The sequence below is a fragment of the Chlamydotis macqueenii genome, chromosome 8, assembly GCF_036417535.1.
Source record: "Chlamydotis macqueenii isolate bChlMac1 chromosome 8, bChlMac1.mat, whole genome shotgun sequence".
Lineage (NCBI taxonomy): Eukaryota > Metazoa > Chordata > Aves > Otidiformes > Otididae > Chlamydotis > Chlamydotis macqueenii.
This window is the reverse complement of record NC_141563.1, coordinates 19,699,647-19,721,760: the sequence shown is the minus strand read 5'-3', so window position 1 is coordinate 19,721,760 and position 22,114 is coordinate 19,699,647. Positions and strand designations below refer to the sequence as shown.

The following is a 22,114-nucleotide window of genomic DNA, read 5'->3' as shown; positions in this document are numbered from 1 at the left end:
TAAAATGGACAAGAATGTTCTCATTCTGGAGCAGACCAGCTCAGATACAATCTGTCACAGGAAGTGTGATACCAGAATATAGGAGAGGCCATCAGAGAACAACACCTGCGTGTTGGCAATGCACCGACAACAGTTATCACGCATACTTTTAAAGTTATACCCAGTTACAAAGAAGCCTAACAAAACTCTATTTCAGACTAAATCTGTGAGAAATGTGTTAAAAGATTTTCTTCCCCCATCTACCCAAAACTGCTTCAAAAATTCAAAACAAATTAATAGCAGCAGACTTCCTGTACTGAATGTGAATGCTGCAACAGCCCTCTACAGCTGCACTGGCTAGCGATGAAGTAATCTGCTTTCATCTCCATCTCCCTCTGGTCATTGGTAGGTCTGTCATTTTGCTCCTATGTAAAAACACCCAGCAAGTCCAGATTTTCAAAACTGAGGATTCTCTCAAAATAACCTTTTCCACCCAAGCAGTCCGCTATTTCATGTAGTCTTCTGGACTTTGAACAGATGCTTCTAATTCAGAAAGAAAACAGTACGACAAAAGTTGGGTATGTCAAAAGGTTTGATTCCATATTCACTAAGAGCCAGACATAACCTTAAGCATTTACAAGCCCTAACCCTAATTTCTTTGTTATTGCCATGCTATTTGGCTAAGCACTGTTAGTAAACACCAGAGATTAGCAGGAAAAACAGGAATCTCAGAATTATAACTTACTATTTCATATAATAAAATCATCATCAATTTAGGTATAAATTAACACAGATTAGATTTAATCACCAACATACTTACTTTTTCTAATGTTTCAATGCGCTGTTTTAGGAGTCTGTTTTCAGTTCGTAACCTCTGGAAGGTAAACAGTTCAGAATTGTATTTCTCAAGTTATTAATTGTAAGTCTGATAAAAGCCAAGCAAGCTAACAATGTTTTTATCTCATCACATCTATGAAAATCAGTACAAATACAAAACTAATTAGTGACCTTTTTAACATCCTTCTTTATAATTTACTAACCCAAAAGATTAGTTAAAACAGCTTGATACAGCAAAGATGAGAATAGTCTTGTGTTATACGAAAGTATCTGTATTGCATTACATGAAAGCAGTACGTCCACAGGTGAACCACAGGGCTTAACCACACATTAGACTTGACAGCCTCCTCTTCATAAACAGAGCCAGACACAGCCTTCATGGTTAACATGGCACGACAGTGCTCCCTGCACCAGGACAAGCTAAACAGATAGAGACAAGGTTTCCTTCCTTCTCTTCCCAATAATTTTTCTGTTAAATTATACAATATTTATTTAATCTGTAAGGTTATACGCAGAATTATTTACCTCAGATGCCCCAAAAGTGAGAAAGAATTGTAATGAATTGCATATTTTACCAGTGCAGTTCCTATAAATTTGAGCAGTCAGCATTCAGATAGAAGAGATCTCTATCCCTAAGAATAGAGCAATGGATATCAGTTCAGTAGAGCTTTATTCTGCCAGGCTGAGAGGCAGACTCAATGTGCTTGGTTTTCCATCTCCCTAAAGCAGCAGAGCTTCTTAGCAGAAGACAGCAAGTCAGAAATGGTTTATACAAGGTCTCAAAGCAGGGCCTAGAAACAGACACCTTTCGGTTGTTGAGTTTGGTTGGGGGTTTTTTCTTGAGTTTTTTTTTGTTTGGTTTTTTTTTTGTTGTTGTTTTTTGTTGTTTTTTTTTTTTTGTGGGGTGGTGGGGGCAGCAAAGGATTTGAAATAAATTAAAATACAAGAATCTAAATTTACAGTTGTCTTTCAAATAATTTTATTCTGCCCTGTTCTGCAGAGAGCTGTCCTTTGAATCCTGGAAATCTTCTGATTTGAGGTGCTGTTACAGCAGGCTCTAATGCTGCTAACTGCCTTGCTGCCTGCTACAACAACAACAACATACTGCCTGAAAAACCCTGAACACTTTTGTGCTCCCAGGTGCACGTCACTGAATTTTTCTGAAGAACCAATGCTTTAGAAACTGAAATTGAAAGGCAAAATGAGTAGCAGCAGACAGGAAGAAGGAAGGCTATACCTAGCTCCCTCTACTAAGCTTTGTGTACTACACCTGCCCATAATTTCTCCCACTGCCTTTTCTCATGGAACTGGCTAAAAACATGATGCAAGGAAGCAAATCCAGATCAAATACTATGCTGAGTTAAAAAAAAAAAAAAGTGAAAAAGGAAAAAGCAGCAAAAGCCTATTTATGTGTCCTGGTTTTGGCTGAGATAGAGTTAATTTTCTTCCTAGTATCTGGTATAGTGCTGTGGCTTGGATTTAGAATGAGAATAACATTGATAACACACTGATGTTTTAGTTGTTGCTGAGCAGTGCTTACACCAAGCCAAAGACTTCTCAGCTTCTCATACTGCCCTGCCAGTGAGCAGGCTGGGGATGCATGAGAAGCTGGGAGGGGGCACAGCCAGGACAGCTGACTCCAGCTGACCAAAGGGATATCCCCTACCATATGGTGTCACACTGAACATATACAGTGGGGGAGTTGGCAGTCACTGCTCGAGGACTGGCTGGGCATTGGTCAGCAGGTGGTGAGCAACTGCACCATGCATCACTTGTTTTGTATATGCTTTTATCACTATTATTATTTTCCCTTCCTTTTCTGTCCAATTAAACTGTCTTTATCTCAACCCATAAGTTTTACCTTTTTTCCAATTCTCTCCCCCATCCCAATGGAGGGGGAGCAAGCGAACGGCTTTGTGGTGTTTAGCTGCCTGCTGGGTTAAACCACAACATATTGTCACAAAAGCAAAAAGATGCAGTGATTAAGTACACACAGGAAGTAGGTCAGTTAGTATAAGGGAAACAAACTGCACTTGCAGGGTGGGTTTTTTCCACATTATGTATCGGTACAGAAGCTCCAAAAGAAAAAGTGACTGCCGACAGAAGACAGTCAGTCTTGGGTGCAACACATAAGAAAAATCAAGATCTCAAGATCAATGATGAACCACTCAAGTGCATTCTCATAAATGCTATCTTAACATGTCTTTTACAAACCTCCTATGGGGGACACGTACATCTAAACAAGCATATTTGGAACCTCTAGTGAATGAGGCCATCAGTAATCAAGCTTTACTTAGTCTTCATTATTTTCTGCTGACTGCAGCAGGTTTCTGTTAAAGATTTTTCTTTAAATGTCCAAAGTCTCAATAATTTCACTGTTAAGTGTCTTACGAACAGACGTTCCAAATACAACTGCTGAAAGCAAAGAATCTGGGGACCTCAATTACATGTCCTGCTATATATACAGATCAAATATGTAACCCCACATCTAAGATTTAAACTAATCCATAAATAAATCTGTTGAGGCTCTTACTTTAATTTCAACTTGTTCTTCCATTTCTTTTGTCTTTATTGTAGTGTATTCCTTCTCTAACCTAAAAATTAGAAATAGTAAATCATGATTAGAAAAACTGCAAGTAACTAACTTGTTGGTGTAATACCTAAAAACTAATAGTGGAACAGAGATACCAGTTATTGATATTTCCTTTGTTTAAGTGGCCACTTGAAACGCACACCTGTAAATATTTAGACTGGACATTAAAACTAAATTTAAAACACAAAGACTTCTGTAGATAAGAACAGACTGAACCAGCACTGTGAATTGCAGGTGCTTGCTTGTGTACATTTACAGTGGCAATGAGCAGGAGTTACTCTGTAATAACCACTCAGTGTAACTGCACAATAATCAATTCAATAGATTCAGCCAAAAGAAAACGGAGCTTGAAAAGCTTGGAAAACAGAAAGATGCAATGAGATTTGAGACAAAGATCTTATATGTTTAAGATCTCCAGCCAACCACAAAATTGTCCCAACTGAAAAAGGTGGCAACAAGAATAATCAAGCAGAGATATACAAGGCCTCTACAGAAGGCAACCAAGGAAGTTTAGACTTAGAATGACAGGGTTTTAAACTACAGACACGTATACTGGCTTTCAGATAAAATATTTTTCCTGAAAGCTTTGTTACTAGTCCTGTTTTAGAGAAGACTGCTCGCTCAACAGCATTGATCATATGCTGCTGACAGAAGGACTGGCAAATTCGACTGGAAAGACCCTAGCACAATTGGCAGAGCAAGAAGGGTGAACATACAATACATTGCAACCAACTGGAGAATTGCCAAATTCAACCCTGGAAAAGCACAATATGCGCAGCTACCCTTATCAAAACCTAATTTACCAGAGGGAGAAAAGAGAAGACATGCAACTAACCTTAAAAAAAAAAAAAGTAGTCTTATGCTTAGGATTTCAAACACCACATGAAAGTTATTTTATAGTTATCAATGGTATTACAAAGTTTCATCAATTTATATTTTAAACAGCACTAATCTTGACCATACATGCACTCTTTAGTACTGTGAATACTTTTCCAGTTCCTGAGAACTAAAGTCTTAAGAATTTAGACCAAGTTTAACCTTCTTTCCTTACTTCATCCTCAAAAACCAAAACAATCCCCTCCACAAAAAAAACCACCTCCCTGCTTTTCCTATTCAGATCCTGTTTACAGAAGTGCTGTAATCCCCCATAATTTGCAGCTTTCTTCAAAAGCTTTTAAAGTTATTTTTATAAATTAGATATAGCATTATTATATTTAAGAAAAATAGCAAACACTGCTTTAGAACAATTTTCTTGCAGACCTTCAGTTTTAACTGTTTATAGTATAAAACAAAAAATGTAAAGATGGAAAACTCAAAGTGAAATACTGAATAACAAATTTTAAAGAAAAACAAACAGTAGCTCTTAGCAACAGTATAATCTATTTTCTCAAAATGTTATACCTACTTTTTCATCTTTTTTGCATTGTATTTGACTTGGTAAGATGCTTGGATTAATTTGTCTGGACCACTGTCAAACTGATGTGGAATGACCTTTTGAAAGTGCTAAAAGCAATCAGAGCACAAGATTACATATAATTAATAGCTGCAAGGAAATGCATGCACACACACTACACATTCCAGACATCTCTTATCATTATTATAATCTTTATTTACCTGTAACATTCCTTCCATGTCAAGTTGCAGTAATTCTGCTTGGTTCATCTGAAGTACTGCTAAACCTACTCGAAATACTATCTCTAAACCCTGAAAACAGAAGTTAAGAAATATCCAACAATTATTCATGGCATTGTCAACAGGACAGAATGACTGTACTACTTACTAATGCAGGAAATTCACCCAGATTCTCAAACAAGCAAAAGGGCTACTGGAAAAATCTCTCAGTAATTGGTTATGGGTTTCTTATTTTGCTCTGAGGACAAGCAGTTTGGTTATTTGTCCTGATGCCAGACCTCGCCCGCAGAGAGGCTAGTGCTGAGGTAAAAACTCCTTAGTGATAGGTGTTCCCTACATGAGCTTTATCACAAATTTTAAATCTATCTAGCACAAAACTCCCTCAGGTACTTCCTTAAAATGGCTTTTTAATTTCAGACACGGTACAATGCAGTTAAAGTAAACAGATACAAGGGAATGTCTCACTCATAGATACTATCCTGGACATTCTTGAATGTAAGCTGAAAGGATCCACTTTTGACTATTTTCTAAAAGATGACTGCAGAGAAAGAGCATAAGCTTTAGTTTGTTACCAGTTACAATCACACAAAGCTTTAATCCTAAACATGACTTAGGTGTCTTAGAGATAGTGACACTGAATAATTCCGTAAATTTCTTTGGCTAGTGTTCATTGGCTGGGCAGCAGAAGATGCCACCACTCCATCTTCTTGGCCTGCATCACCCCCATGGAGCTTTAACTCTGGCCTGAAAGCAGCATTACTTTCCACTCCAAACTTACTGAAGAATTGATGTCCCTGTTGTATGCAATGCTATTGCATCACATCCAGAACTGACAGGTGTGGTAACTCTTCCATAGAGCACAAAGTCATGTACAGTATCTACATTCAAAGATTTAGTTGCTTTTCCTTGACAAACTACATATATAGACAGCTTCTCCTACAAAATAATCTGATAAGTGTAGGGACTACTACCACTACCTAAATAACTGCTTTCAACAGCTTCTCTTGAAATGGATCATATGAGTATTGAGTAGTTACCTCAGACATAAAGATATCAAATATTCTTGTTGCAATTGGTAGTGGAAAAGTTGTAAGGAATATAGTTAAAAACCATGACGATGCATACATAGAAGTATGGAAACTCTGAGACTGAAAGTGCACATAAAGCTCTGGAAGATGTTCCTGGAAAAGAAGAGGAGGGAAAAAAAATATGTTAAGCTTCTGCTGGCAGTTTTAGTGTGACCATGTTTTTGATAAATTTTGAATAAAAACAAAATAATTGATATTTAGTACAGACAGCAACTTTGTAACAGGACTAGAACAGATATTACTCATCATTATCAAGAACCATGCAATAGAAGTCCCAGCAGAGAATGCCCTACAATTCTACCCTGGAAAGCACAGCTTTCAAAACCACAATGGGGAGTCACAAGCTTGTAAATCCCTAAATCACATCTAGAGTGGGCTACAAGAGACAGCTGGAAAGATCTAGGGTACGGCCAGAGAATGTCTTATCCACCACCTAACAGCCCACCCCGATCATCGTGTTAGGAACTGGATCACAAAACACAAATCTATTTGTCTCTATCAGCCTGACCAGGAAGAAAAAGTTTTATGTGTCCCAAATCTGAACACAGTTTTAATTCTACATATGAGGATACCTCCCAGTTTACACCTTTAAAAATAGCTACAAATTGACTATGAAGACATTTACTTTCAGAGTCCTCAATTCAAACAGAATAAGACATTCATATGCTTAAACTACTGTAATACAAATCCTCATGCTTCAGTGTTTAAGGCCAGTCACTGTCTGCCAAATGTTAAAAAAGCAGACCGCACAGCCATATGCATTAACTTCCGAAGTTCTGAAACTAGGTACTGTCAAAAGAACAGCCTGTTAGCCAACAGACATCCCTGCTCTTGAACTGTAATTCTGAAGTTCGTCATTAATAGCTACTGAAGAGAAAATTTGATAGATTCTGTATGTACCTGTATCATGCATTCAAACTGATACATACAAAGGCCCAGTTCAGCCATGCTTGGTTTAAAGAGTTCTCGTAGTCTGTAATCTTGCATTAATTTAACGAACACACAAAATGCCTCTTCTTCTGGCATCTGTAATTAAAAATAAAAAAGCACAGTAAAAACTCTGGACAATTGTAAGGATATATCAGAGTTAGTGCCTGGGATGGTTTAGGGTTGGGATTTTTTTTTTTGGTTTTGAGTTGCTTGTTGTTTTTCATTTTATGGGATTTATCACCAACGACTGTAATGAACTTTTGTATATATTCAATTCTATCAAATGATTTTTACACTGAAATAGAGGTTCTGTAAGTTTCTTATAATATACCGTACTTTGCCATAAAACAAAAGGCAGCGATACAAAGGCAGCTTTAAGATTATCAAATCAGCTGTGAAGTTCCATTTGAACTCTGAGGAAATTCAGTGAAATAGAACTGAAATGACAAGTTCATTAATAGTTGAAACAACATTCACCAAAATAGCTTGTAAGTCTGCAAATCTTACCTTAGTTCTGAGAAATAAATGTATTCTCCCACTCAAAGACAGCATCTTCTTGGCAAACAGAACGACAGAGAATAAATCTCATTTCATTTGCAGAGTAAATAGCTGCCCTTGACAATTCCATTGTAATAAAATGACGAAGAAAAACCATTATAAAAATTCCCAATAAACCACCATGATATATTATGCATTCTAGCAGAGATTTTAAAGGTTCACATATTTTTAATATCATGTTTACCTGCATAAGCAGTAATCCAACTATAAAAGCACTTCCTTGACAGTATCCAACCTCACGATCCACCAAAGAATAAGCCTGGGAAATAAAATTTTAAGACTCTCAACAATTAAAACCTCATTATCAATAAAAAGTAATCATAGTTCATGCTGTTATTTTGCTAATAACTTAAGCTTCCTCTCCCAAATCCAGTGACGAAAGATATTCTGTTCAGAAGTTTTAGTCAGATATTTGATTTGCTACCTGCTGCTACAAAGGGGTATGAACTCTGCTCTGATAGCCTACAAAGCTAAAACTAAGGCATAACTTAAGATACATGCAGTTTTCAACTACAGGAATTTGCCAAAAAATAACAGAGACAGTTAGCATTCAAACTGCACAAGGTTGCTACTTTTATAAGAGACAGACTAGACAAAGAAACAACCGTTCTTTTCAGAAAAATTACGTGCTGCAATTTTATTTAGAGGTGAAGGAGATGCAGTAATGTCCATGCATGTTGCGTCTTCGTTTTAGATTATGGAAGTTACTGTGATTTGGAAACCTGTCAACTTTTCTATGAAACTATGTTGTATGGAAAAGTGTGTCTTTGCAAATTTAAGCTCTAGTACAATGAAGACAAAGTAATGCAAACTTGGTTTTATGGCACTCTCATTTTGTGCTTGGGCACTGTAACAACAGCACAACTGTACTGTTACTTGCTGCTACCACTTGCAGGTTCAGAAACACAGGAAAATTGAATGCTAGTTCTGATGTACAATGTTCTTGTCTTGATCAACATGGTTTACTTTACTCCATGGCACACTTTATTCCATTATTTTATCAGCAGCATGTGACTTTGCTTTAATGTAAACTTAGTAAGTTTTAAAAATTTCTTCCAAAGTAAAAACCATTAACTAAAGGAATACCATATTTTAAAGCTGTCTTTGAAACTGGAATGTAATTTGTTACACCATTCATGTCAGGTAGAGTAAATTTAAAAAATCTGAATGCATTAAATTGATTGAAGTTCAGTATATACAAGGCAAATTATTTTGCAAACTTTTCGGCATATTCTTGCTAATGTATTTTCAAGGGCTGAAATACTGACTTACCTTCATTACATTGAACAAGACCTCCTGTCCAAGGCTGTCTTTTTCTTTAAAAAAATCATGTTCAGGGTATGTTCTAGCAATGTCCCTTCTTATTAATTTCTCACATGGAGATGTCATTTTCAAAAGCTCTGAATATTGATCCTTAATTGGCATGCTTTGAGCACTGCATAAGAGTTGCCAAACAATTGCTCGGAAATGATGAGGTATCCCTTTTCGAACAAGCTCCTAAAGGACAAAAAAGACAAATTAATTTCTATTTCCTGAAAACATATAAAGTCCAGAGAACAAAACACTTCAACACATTAAAGCTCCTCACAACTTCAGAGAATGCTTACATCATATAGTTTATGTTTCAAAATAGAAAGAGGTAGATTTAGATTAGATATTAGGAACAAATTTTTTACACTGAGGGTGGTGGAACACTGCAACAGGTTGCCCAGAAAGGTGGCAGATGCCCCATCCCTGGAAACGTTCAAGGCCAGGTTGGATGGGGCTCTGAGCAACCTGATCTGGTTGGAGATATCTCAGCTCCTTACAGGGAAGGTGGACTAGATGACCTTTGAAGGTCCCTTCCAACCCAAACTATTCTATGATTCTGTAATGTGTAAACCTCAATTTCGACGGATAGATTGTCAGTTAACAAAAGCAAGGAGAGTCAGAATCATTTTTAGTGGCTAAATTAGCTAATGAAAGTAATCCCCTATTCACAGTAAGCTACTTCAAAAAGGGAATATTCAGAGTAATTTTAAACAAGAACTCTCATGAGCCAGAATTTAATACAGTTATTTTATATTTTGCAAAAGATCACTAAAGATAACACTCTTATTTATATTCATAGTGATCAAGATAGAAGAAATCAGCAATTAAAAATTATTTCCAAGACAGGTAAATGATAAAAAGTGGAACTAACTGTAGCACAGCCAACTGCAACAGAAGATATTGCACAGTAGTACTATCAGAAGTCATTTGACAAACTTGACAAGTTGCGTCTAATTTCTCCCATGTGCCAGTATTTCCAAGTTCTCATTTAAGAAAGTATTTAAATGTAGTTTCAGATATTGGACAAAGAAAACTAAGTTTACATCTACTGAATTAACTAAGTTTATCTTCCCTGGGGAGTAGGAGAAAAACAAACAAACAAAAAAAATCAGCTAAATCAGCTAAGTATTACACAATTTGACTTTCCCAACAAGACATCTAAGAACCTGGTACTTGTCTTTTCAGAAAGCACAAACAGAAAGTACTCTTGTTGCTTGATCTGAAAACTGAGAAAACAGTATAAATTGGGAAGTTCACAGAGTGCCTTAGTGGTAGCTTCAGCAACTAGGATCAGTCTGACCTAGAAGATTGTCTCTTGAAGACAAGTGGGTTCCTTTAATTTTTTGTACCCTAATAACTGTTATCAAGTATCTGTCTCCTAAAGCATAGTTTCTTTCACTAGTATTTACTCTGAAGCCACAGTAATCTCCTATTCTGCAAAGCTTCCTCTTTTTCCTGTTTGTTCCAAATACTTGTCCCACTTCTCCAAACTAAGATTAATTAATGCAACAGTGCTAACTTTTTAAGAGACTCCTGCTTTCAAGTTTTGTTTTTGTTAAGTTTGAACTCTACTGCAGGAGTGCTGCATCACTGATCTCAATTTTCTAATGTCTCTATGATCTCCAGTCTTCTTCAAAACCATCCTAGTAATGCCACTCTATTTGTCCCATCTACGACACAACTACAACACCCTGTGTTATTTCCTAGAAGATTTCCAGCTCCAAGACAACTCTAACACAGCACTTTCCACAGCTCTCTCTAGCTACCATTTGCTAACAATGCACTAGCAGATTGCAGATCAGTCATCCTAAATGTACAATAACGAAGCATTAGTAAGTGGTTTCTTGCTTTAAGTTATGCTGCATCTGCTCGATAAAATAATAGGGTTAATCTCTCCAAGAATCCTAAAGGAACAGCTAGAAAACATACCTACTAAGCAGCACTAAAATGTGCTTTGCAAAGGTGCTATTCTACACAGTATTATGCACACTGAAAAGCAGTGTGCTTCAGAATCCCTCCATAAAAACAAAGTGAGTTCTGAAGTGGATCAAAGGACACAAGGATAGAACACATCAACTACGCAGGAAGGTATATGCACCTATGTCTAAAACTTTGAAAACTTACCAGATATCTAATAACTTAAGACCAGCTTTTACAGCCAAGACAAGAAGATGATACCTATGCTGCCCAAGTCATATCTACTGGCACAATCAGGAAATAGGTATGGATGTTCTGGTATTCCATCGTAAATGCAGAATGACATAGTTTAGGCCGACTTTCAACAAACAAAAACAAAAACAAACACACACAAAATTGAGAATTATGTAACCAAAGGAAAACTCTCTAGCAATATAATTAAATATTTACTGAAGTTAGTCAAGTGATACTCCTGCCACTTCGAAATGTTCAAATGCACTCGTGCCACTTCGAAATGTTCAAATGCAGGCAGTTCAAATTAACTCCATCTAGCCATATCTACTTATTACCATCTCACTTCTGCTTTCTCTTGCCAGATTCATGTGGCCTTCTTTCCATGGTCTTTTGGGAATACCTTTCTAAATACTGTTTTCCCTATGCAAGCAGGAAGTCTTGAAATAATTTTCTCCCCTTGTTTTCTCTCTCAAGTCATGTTCTCTCTTTACAACTGCTTCACATAAAAGAGACTTTACCTTAGCCTATTATTCTGCCTTTCCACATCCTATTTATACATACACATTTCAAACTGCTCAAAAGACTCTGAAATTTGTATTCTGCACAGAAAACTACAGAGTAGAGTCAACAAAGAACCATAGCAGAACTTGCCTACAAACAAAAAATCCCACACTGCTGTACTTGCTGCCTCTGAAAATGGACATGTTCAAACGCTCTAGATACTTTTTAGCTTGAATTTAAAGTGTAATTAAATTCCAATTCTGTACATGCCCATGGCTAACCCAGACTGTACATACACTGGTCAAAGTTTGTCCAGTCCACTCAGAATTTACAAACTATGTGTTCTTCTGCATAAGGTCATCCCTGGGGTCAACTTGGCATGCACAAAAAACTAAACTTATCAGAGCCTCAAACAGTAGAATTACCAGTTCTTTTAATAAAAATGCTTAAAAAAATATAGTTGTTCAGTACGAAAACAATCATAGCATCCAGCTATCAGACGCCCTTAAGTGGGTTTTCAGTAATTCCATACTGGAAACATGAAGCAAATGTTCCCTAAGTTCATGGGAATCTCTCATTAGAGGTAGACTGAAAGCTTTAGCATTTAAGATATAGTAAATGCATCTAGTTTTCCGTAAGAGACATTTGCTGGGCATAACTGTTACCAAGGTCTGATAACAGTTACAGAGGAAGCTCATAGGCTTAGGGATGGAAGCAGATTCAACTGGAAGCGTCTATTACATATTTATTTAAAAAAAAAAATTAAGGCCAACAGGAAGACAAAACAGTATCACTTATATCACATCACAAATATATCCTAAAAACCAGTGTCCAGCTACTACCTTAACTTGCTTTTCTTTCTTTTTCCGTACATCTTCCCATTCATTCACAATCCTCCCCCACAGGATCCATGAGTCTTCTTCAAGATGGCTGAGATTGCTAGAAGCTGATGAACTAGATACAAGAGAAGATCCACTATTTCTTCTTGACCCATTTACTGATCGCAAGGATTTGCTATCTGTTTCCAAGAGTCTGCAAAGAAGGCATACAAAAAACAAATCCAAGTTCTTCTAATCACAGGACCACGCTATTAATTGCTTTACAAGTCAGTTCTTCCAACCTCTCTACAAAGAATGCACGCAAAGGTTCAGTGGAACAGTTTTCCCAATTTTGTACTAAATCTGAAAAGAAGAATGGGTTAATGTTACTGTTTCTTCTTGAGATCTTAGTAATTCTGCAAACAGAAGAACAGCTCACATTGCAGCCTTTTAAGAAGCGGATAAAAATCTCACATCATATATCAACAATGCTGCAAGAAGTGAGACTTCAGTACAAGCATTTTATAGTCTCATGAACAAGATCTTAATACATGAAGATATCAAATTAAAGAAAGTACAGAAGCAATGCAAGTCCAATGCCCTTTTACACATTCGTCAACTGGAGATTAACAGCTCTACAGAGAAGATGTTTTGTTTTGAGGCATAAGTAGCAGCAAGAGGGCTTTGATTTTACTAGCAATGAAAACCCCACAGCTGCTGTGCATCAGACTGACACAGAAAAAGTTAAATACCCTCAATGATAGTATCAAATGTCAAAGTACTGCAAAAGAGAGTAATTTTAAAGAACAGAAAAAATTAGCCTCCTAAAAGTCTACCTGATTACACTTTTTTTTAATCGACAGTGTAAATACAGGCAGAATAATTAAAACCTGGAGCAATTTTAAAACATCTGACATTTGCTGACAACTGCTCACAAATCAACATGGTGTTTTATAAACACATGGCAAAAATCTCAGACCTAAAGAATGAGGACCAGGCAGCAGTATAATATAGTTTAACAGTATATATATACACTGTTAAACTATATAATAAACTATTATATATAGCTATACTATATATAATAGTATAGCTAATGCATGTGTAATTGAAGCCTGGAGTTCAGATGTGAGAACAACTGGAGTTATCAGGGAGCAAGATATATATAAAGATATTCCAAGTGCTGGACAAGCTGCTGAAGAGACCTCCCTGTTAGCGCTTGCTATGGCCATCAATTTTGCAAGGAACTGCAGATTCTGAGCAAAGACGCGTGTTTTGTTTATCCTCAACTAATATTGAGCCCCATAAGCAGGGGGAAATTTTTTAGACCATGTGTTAGGTAAGAGCAAGAATTTAGAGTAACTTGAACAAGTGTTTTGCTATATCAAAAGTTTCATCTGTGCTTTCATTGTCCTCAACTTCCAAGAATTTCAACATCTGTAATTCAGAGTGATCTGGTTAAATAATTTCTCAATGCACCCGCACAAAAGTTAATCCCCATCCCCCCAACATTTCAGTAAGGTCAGGTTAGGTTTCAGATATTTAATGAATTATAGCCTGAGTTATATTGTACACAAATCTCAGCATACCTATAATTTTTAAGCTCTCTGCTATGATAGAGATATTTATACTAGTTTCCCCTGTTCCCAGCTTTCACATAGTGGTGTTTATGGAAGTTAGGGAAAAAAGTAATTTAATTCATGAAGACAACAACTACAGTTTCTGGTAGGTGTATTTTGTTCAGAAAAGGGTTAAATAGCAGTGTCTTTATAAAAAAAAAAAAACCACCAAAAAACAAAACCCAAACAAAAAAGAGCTTTTTCAAGACCAATTTTAATTTAGTTTATATCAAGGGAATGCAAAAAAAAATCCTGCTTTGAGGAAAAAAAAGAACAAAGCAAAACCAAACCATTGTTAATATTTAGAAACCTGGCCTATACTGATCCATAAGGAAAATTCACAGTTTGGAACTCCTCCTCTCAATCTGAGATAGAGCCTAAAGATCAAATTCAAAGTAATCACAGAGGAAAAAAACAAGCACAGAATAAACATTACAATTATAAAAACAAGGTGCTAACTAGTCACTTTCAGTTTTCACAGCTTTCTTGTTAAGTTTCTGTAATTTGACCTTACCTGGATAAACTCATTGTCCTTCGATTTGAAAATGGGAAGTTCTTTTTACCGTAGGTAGTGAGTTCTGTGGCGTTTAGTCACTGTTTTCTTTCACCTAAAACTTTTATAAATGATTTACTAAGGCCAAACAGCTCCACCAGGACTCTGGACCGAGCTACCTTATCATTCTGAGGAGAAGTTCAGTATAATTGGATTACAGAATGCTACAAGACATAGCTTTATCCAATTTGAGTTCTTCCAATTTCTAGCTATTTAACTAATTCATATTCTCCTTATTGACATAAAAGCCACCAATGAAAAGGAAACCTTAAAAATAACCATCACCAGCAATTCCTCCAGCAAGCAGAAACAAGAATAGTTCCCTGTGTTCAGTACAATTCCTTGTCAAAGTGTCACTCTGCTAAAATGCAGATTCAAACTGTTCTGAAACTACAGTGCACTCAGCATAACAAGAGCATCAAGTTTCTGTATTAAAGTGTAGTATCTCACAAGAAAAGGTACACTTGATAGGATAGCCTCTAATTAGAATTCACACAGGAGACTACTGTGGGACTGAACAGGTCTGGCTAAAATTAAATAAAACCAGACACTATTTGCTAGCTTATTTACTAAATGAAGAAAGCTGACTGAAAGAAAGGCTAGCAAGCTCAAGCTCACATTCTTCTTTCAACACGCAAACTAGTCTAACTGTGGGGCTTAATGACGTGACTCCAGATGTAAAGATATTATGCTCCAACACAGACAAGCAGTCCAAAACACCAGATATTACTGCTTTTCAAATAAAAGTTAGTCACTGAGTTGTGAACAGAGTTGAACACCTCAGATAAAATACAAATTAGGTTTCTTAAAAGCACTCTTTTTCTCTTTTGATAAATTTTCATTTGCAAAAATTACATAGTTTATCTTCAAAGGACGGACAATCCCATAAAACACAAGGAGAACAGGATGAGGTGGTTTAGAAGCTGCCTTCCATTCTTACTTAAGAACTAGACAAATATAAAAAACTCCCTGTAAGTTATATTGCTATTAGGCTGCAGAACATGAGAGAAGATATGCCAGGTCACACAATGGCATTAGCCCCTCCTCCTTCCAGTTACTCTTTTCCTCTACTGAAAGTTACTACCCTTCAGTTACTACTGAATTGGCAAAAAAACAAAACAAAACAAAAACAAAACAAAAAAAAAAACACCTGAGTACCTCAACTGCCTCAGTGGCAAGTCCAGCATGCTAGCAGAAGGTGGAACAGAAGCTAGTTTGAGCTGAACTATCAAACTACTCTTCACTATAGCACAAGAGATAGCAATCTTCAGTAGGTATCAAAACCCTACTTGCTATGTTCTAAGTCTAAAACCTATTTCGAGCTTAAGTGCTCCTTTACACTCAACCTCTCTTGAACTACTGAAACATACTTGTCAAATATAACAAATTTTGCAAGATGACTTAAGTCCTGCCTCAAGGAGCGCAAATAAGGGTAAGTTCTGGAAATTCAGCATTAAGAAGTTATACAGTCCAATTTTATTTCTTAGTGAGATTGGCAATTTGCAATAACTGTGCACATCAAGAGCAATCGATCCAACTGAAAGTTTCATCTTGGTGCAGATAGACATACACTTATGGAAAAGCTGCCAAGAAAATAGTTGCTGACAATACAAAAAAAAGCCAGGATGAAGAGAAGACTGATTAGGAATTTACTTTTTATCAATTTAAGACATTATGCATTGCCACCATTAACATAAAAGTAGGATGCATCTACTATTTCTTCCAAATATAGATGGCTGAACACTGTTTCATCTCTAAACAGAGTAGGTTATATAGTGGAAAGCAAGAACAGGGTAAAAGAGGAAAAAAATAGAGAAAATGGAATTCAGAAATCTTTACTGTTTCAAAAAGCTAATAAAAACTACAGTTTTGGTCTAAGGTGGTGAAAAGATTATATGAAAGTTTCGTCCCTTAGGTACTCTACTTTAAATAAGGTTGGACTCAATCTTAAAGGTCTTTTCCAATCTAAAGAATTCTAGGAAACTGGATAGTGAAAAATCACATGGCTCCAGTGTAAATTCTTAGGATTAGAGGCAGCTATAAACACTCCTGTGAAACTAGGAGAGAAAAAACACCTTCTAGAGTTCCACAAAAAAAATAAAAAAAACTCCAGAACTTCTAAAAACATAGCACAAGAACACAAGTTCTTAAACCTTGAGGTCTTGAAATTGAAATGTTGTTCCATGAAGTTTCACCCAAGCCAGCTTTAACAGCCTCTATGCTGAAATTGCAATAAACCAATTTGAGTCTCACTACTATACTTTGAAGACTAAAAAGTTTTCCATTCACCTGTTCTGTTCCTCAAGTTTAGCGAGTAACTCCAAGTCATCTGGACTCAGCTGTGTTGGTGAGGATGGTGATAATGCAGGTGTAGACAGAGTGGTAGAGGAGGAAGTAGTGTGTAATGAGGCAGATGGACTTGCCACCTGACTGGCCATTTGACTGACGGTGTGCGATACAGTGTTCTTCACCCATGAGAGAGTAGAGCTCAGCTTTCCTGCAACCTTGTCTGTCGCCACCTGTGATGATAAGAAGAGAAGGCAATAGTTGACTTTTTAAAATACTTTTTTCAGTAAGCCTGCTGTGACTCACGAAAGAAAAAGAACATACAACATGCATAAAGTGACATTGAGTTTACTTATTTCTTGAGAACACCTAAGGCTGTGAGAAGCAACAAAAGCATCAACAGCAATACAATATCACAGAAGTAGTAACATGCAAGTATGGTGCTAATCCACAAAGAAAGACTGAGGAATTCCTGACCTATACTCAGAGAGCTCAATTCTGCAGTACAGAAATATCACAGGATCCAGGATCAGCGCAGACTTCCCATTACAAAAATAAATGGAAATAAAAGCTTATTTTAAAACATCTTGATAAGCTAATAATTGCACAGAAACTGTAGAGAAATAAATATAGAAACAGTCAACTACCGATGGGCACCAGAACAGTACATCAGTGTAAACGCTCCAGACCACCCACTGCTCACCTTCATTAATCCCTACAGTGACAGGACACAAGAGCAGGGGCACCACATTTTTAATCTGTATGAAAGCAAAAGATCCTCTAGCATTTGCCAGTGTGAGGAAAATAGTCAAAGTATTTATGTTCATGAATCTACAAAAACTCCTGAACGTCTTACATTAAAGGCCTCATGCTGTCAGCTTCTCTTGTTCCTCACTTTCTCTTCAGGTCACCCCTACACCTATCCCAGTGCCAGGACAAGCCTGGGATTTGAGAGGGGTCCTGGAGAAAAAGTGAGAGGTGCTACTAGAACACAAGGGAGCTCTGAGTGGACAGTCAGGGAAAACTGTGGGTCTGGGAATGAGGAGGCTAACTGGGGCTGATCATAATCTGCTGCTACTACTTGACCAGTGTTCACTTTCTTCTCTAGTGATTCACTGATCACTAGAGAAGAAAGAACAGCAGCCCCTGGAGTTATTTTCTAATGAACTCCCCACCAGAGCATCCTTCAGAAACTGAGAGAGGCTTTGACCTGCAGTGATTCACAACAAAGCTCAATTCCTCCCCTAGCCCAACTCAGAAAATCTAGATGCACCTTAAAGGAAGGCCTAGCTGCCTAGCAAAAGGTTATTACTATTCAAAACCAAGATTGAAGAGGAACTTCCTTTGAAGTGGTGCTGCTGGCAACTATTTATTTTGACCTTTGCTGACTTCCTCAAAACACTGAATTGCTCAATGCTTGTCACAAACAATTCTGCAGTACAGCCTATAAAATAATTGCTAAGATACTAAAGACACTGAGCTACATGAAAAAAAAAAAAAATCCCTTCCCAAGATCCTCTAATAGAATCTAATTAAAGTAGAATTTCAACTGGAAAAGGTAACTCCATCTTGGCACACAATGCATTTATCTGAAGCACAGTATGTAGACTGAGTGACTGGTTGCTAAAGCAGAAGCTTTTATTTATATTCAATGCTATAATGAACTTTTTTTGTTAATCAAATACAGTAGTATTTTATTTTCATGTCATATCAAAAGGAAGACACACCAAACACCTTCAGAAAACAAGAGGAACACTACAGGCCAAACACAGAACAGTGGTATTCAATCTCCCCACTTCCTCTTCACCAACGTGACACATAAAAGCTCTCTTAGAAGACTGCAAAGAAGTTTCCAAGTTCCATTCTGAAAACCGTAACAGATTTTGCTAGAAATCTTCAGATGCAGATTCAAACCACAGGTGGGAATAGTAAGGTCCCAATGTGAGCACTAGAAAAGTTCCAGATGGTTCTTGTGTCACTATTTGGATAGGAAAGCTCAGGTATATCGTTAAAAAAAAAAAAACACACAACACCACCACAAACCAAACCAACCACACCACAAAACACATGGTCCTTTAAAGATAATCTCTGGAAAAAAAAAAACAACACTTTCAATACTAGCATTTGACACCATCTTTTTTACAAGAAAGGAATAAAAATTGCTATAGGTTTCAAAATCTTAAGTTCAACACATACATTAACATTTCACTCAATGTCCTTTATTATCTACTGCTATGAAACAATAAGTTATCACTGTTTCACTTTGAATAAAATAGCATTGTGGTAAAGGTAACTCATACATCTCACTTAAGACTCAAAGGCTTTAAATTGCTTAAAATATGGCAAGCAATGCAACTATTCCAAAAATAAGTGTTGGCAGAAACAGAGCTTATCTTAAGAACACAGGAAACATGGTTTTAAGAGGTTAACATGCAGCAGGTTTTAAGAATTATCCATTCTAAGAATCTTACATATAAATATTAGAAACGCAGTGATTTTGAGTAATACTTTATGTGACAGAAACAAAGTATATAATCATTTTTTATCTCTTTACAAAGTAAAGTAACTAGGAAGGCTTAAGGTGAAAAAGTAAATCCAAGTTGAGGCTGGCTTACACATTCTGAGGCTCACATGTTAAGACAGCTGAAGCAGGAGGTGGGGTGGGGGACGGAAATCAAGAGTCTTTCTAACATTCATTCATCAATGCATCACTAGGCATTAAAAAATTAGAGTAAAGGTTTGTAGAAATCAATTATGTGAAGAATATGAAAAAAAAGTACGGTCAAGAAAACCATGCAAGACAGCAGTTAAATCTTCTGTTTCTAAAAGCAGTTCAGAGTTTCATTAGAACTTATTCAGAGAATGATTACCAAAAAAAAATTTCCTAGTCTGAAAGTATTAACACATATAACAAGCAAAATGCATAGCTGCAAAATGCAAATGTTTGAAGATCAAAAGGCACACAGTTAAGTTTATATCAAAAACACATTAAGAATTTGTTAGGGGAAAAACAGCTATGGCAGCCAGGGCCAAACTAACTTAAGAAAAAAATTTCTGACATAATAGTTAACTAGTCAAGCCTACATGCCTTTTGCCAGGCTTTTCCAGGGTTTCCTGAAGGCCTAAAGCCAGCTCTCAAATTGTTAGCAGTGTAGACTCCTGGTCCTAGACATGAAGGCATTTAATATCAATTCATTAACCTTCTCCCTAAATACGATACAGTAACAGGATTTTCCTATTTCATCATTTCACCTATGTTAATTTCAAAATTTATATTCAGCTACAGAAGATTTCATAGAGTTATTCTGCCTTTGCCATCATCCTCTCACTAAGCCTAGACACCCATGCTGCTTCCACTCTGTTCTGCCTTGTCTTACCACTGAAGCGCTCATGCTTGCAAAGTTGCTCTACCAGGTGCCCTCCTGTGCTATGCCATGTATCACAGGCAGCAGCTACACAGACAGCTCAAGCCCAGACTCTGCTCCATTATGTCCCAGTACTTAACAGATCTATGCAAGCTCTCCATCCCTTCAGCTAACAAGCTCAGGCAGGAAGCCCTCAATTAACAGTATTCTTTGCTCAGTTGATCTCAGCTGGTTTTTCAACTATACAAGGAGAACTGCTTTCCTTTTTATTCCCAACATTTTTCAGATGCTGAAATTCAGGTTACATTTGAAGAGTATAAAAGGTAACCTACATTGCCTGGGAAGTATGCCAAATCAAGAGCACCATCAGGATGACCAAGTGAGTATTAATTATTATTAATGTGTGATCAAAACCTGAGTCAATCCATTTTTAAAATGTGGTTTTTTTCCCCAAAGGGGTCTCACTCAAGAATCTCCCAATTAATCAGACTTCAAACACAAATGCTCCCTGCTCCTGGCCCACTCCCAGGGACACCAACACCCTCCTCTGAAGATAGCCAGGCCTGGACACAAGCAGGCAGGGGTACACCTTCTCTACCCTTTGCAATGGGACACAGGGAACTGAGCAGACACCATCCAGCTCCAAATGAGGTATGTTCATTCAAGCTCCAAGCCATATTAACAGCTACACTGCTCCCAGTTTGCCAATAGACCAAGAGCACAGAAAGAGTTTGTTTGCATCTGCCTGTCTAAAACCATGTAGATACCTCCCAAATAGATGTGTGAATTTTGAGTTTGAAAATATTGACCTTTAAAATACGAGTGGAAAAGACTTAACTACTAAAGACTTCTTACTCTGCTGCAGTTTCCAGTGAGCAAAATGGAACTTCCAGCAACTTTCACCCATCTGGTCAGTCATGAGGCAATGAAGAGACCTGTCTGCTATGTACTTTAAGCTACTGCAAAGATAATAAATGTTTATATTGATATTATACACAGATATATACGATGGGCAGTTTATATACACCAATTTTAATTGGCATATATTCAGATAAAATTCAGTATCTCAACTTTATGTTTAGTATCTTTAATTAGCTTTAATTACAGCACTTTATTACCAAGAGGAAGTACAATACTGTGTTTAGACTTTTGAGCTACTCAAAGAAATACTGCAGTGGAGCAGCATATGAAATATTTTAAAGTAAGGCTAGCTGAAGGTAGATCACAGCATCCTACATCACATACAATTATATAAACCTGAGAATCCCAAGGTATTGTGCAGCACCTTACAGTAGACCTCTACTGTCTACAGTATAGTCCAGAAATGTTACCACATTTTTGCATTTGCCAAATAAACAGTATTTGTTTTTCTAAAAAAGTCTATTTAGATTCCTTTAAAAAAAAAGGTATTTCACCGCACACACTGAATTAGCTTAATACCTATATTCTGCATTTCCATGAGAAAAATGGGTATTAAAGTTACAGGTATCTCTATTACCCCAAATACTGTCTCAACAATTCTTACGTTATGACAAAGTAAAAATAACTGCAAGCCTTACACAAACACTCCTGTATATATTATATGCTCTCTACTCTTTGTTCTTTTCCTGAAAAGACAGAGAAATGGGAACTTCCAGAATACAGGAAGTAATCCTCATACATACATAATTCTTATACCTTTATATTCTACATATAAAAAGAAGTCTCACATACTTGGGGCTGAAATGGTATATGTGGCTGTCAAGCCAGTTACATATAGCAGCACTCCATGGACCCAATCTGCGACTTGCTTCAAAAAAAGTTAACAGCATTCCAATATCTGCAGAATAAATTAAACTGACTCAGTCAATTACACATGCAGCAGAGGTAGCTGGTGAATCAGTCTGTTATAATGCT

At 36.8% G+C, this 22,114-nt stretch overlaps 1 protein-coding gene across 5 annotated transcripts in view; it reads right to left on the bottom strand.

Moving 5' to 3' along the window:
- Nucleotides 1-22,114, bottom strand: part of EVI5 (ecotropic viral integration site 5) — a 116,462-nt gene that overhangs the window by 57,886 nt on the left and 36,462 nt on the right. For 4 of the 5 annotated variants that reach the window (XM_086752866.1, XM_086752861.1, XM_086752863.1 and 1 more), the window contains 10 exons: nucleotides 16,857-17,086; nucleotides 12,423-12,612; nucleotides 8,890-9,114; nucleotides 7,802-7,876; nucleotides 7,030-7,155; nucleotides 6,079-6,222; nucleotides 5,024-5,113; nucleotides 4,815-4,912; nucleotides 3,350-3,410; nucleotides 800-853 (listed from right to left, as the gene is read on the bottom strand). In XM_086752866.1, the coding sequence (XP_086608992.1) occupies nucleotides 800-853; nucleotides 3,350-3,410; nucleotides 4,815-4,912; nucleotides 5,024-5,113; nucleotides 6,079-6,222; nucleotides 7,030-7,155; nucleotides 7,802-7,876; nucleotides 8,890-9,114; nucleotides 12,423-12,612; nucleotides 16,857-17,086 (1,293 nt within the window). The remainder of the gene's footprint in view (nucleotides 1-799; nucleotides 854-3,349; nucleotides 3,411-4,814; nucleotides 4,913-5,023; nucleotides 5,114-6,078; nucleotides 6,223-7,029; nucleotides 7,156-7,801; nucleotides 7,877-8,889; nucleotides 9,115-12,422; nucleotides 12,613-16,856; nucleotides 17,087-22,114) is intronic. The other variant, XM_086752862.1, reaches the window with a different exon arrangement.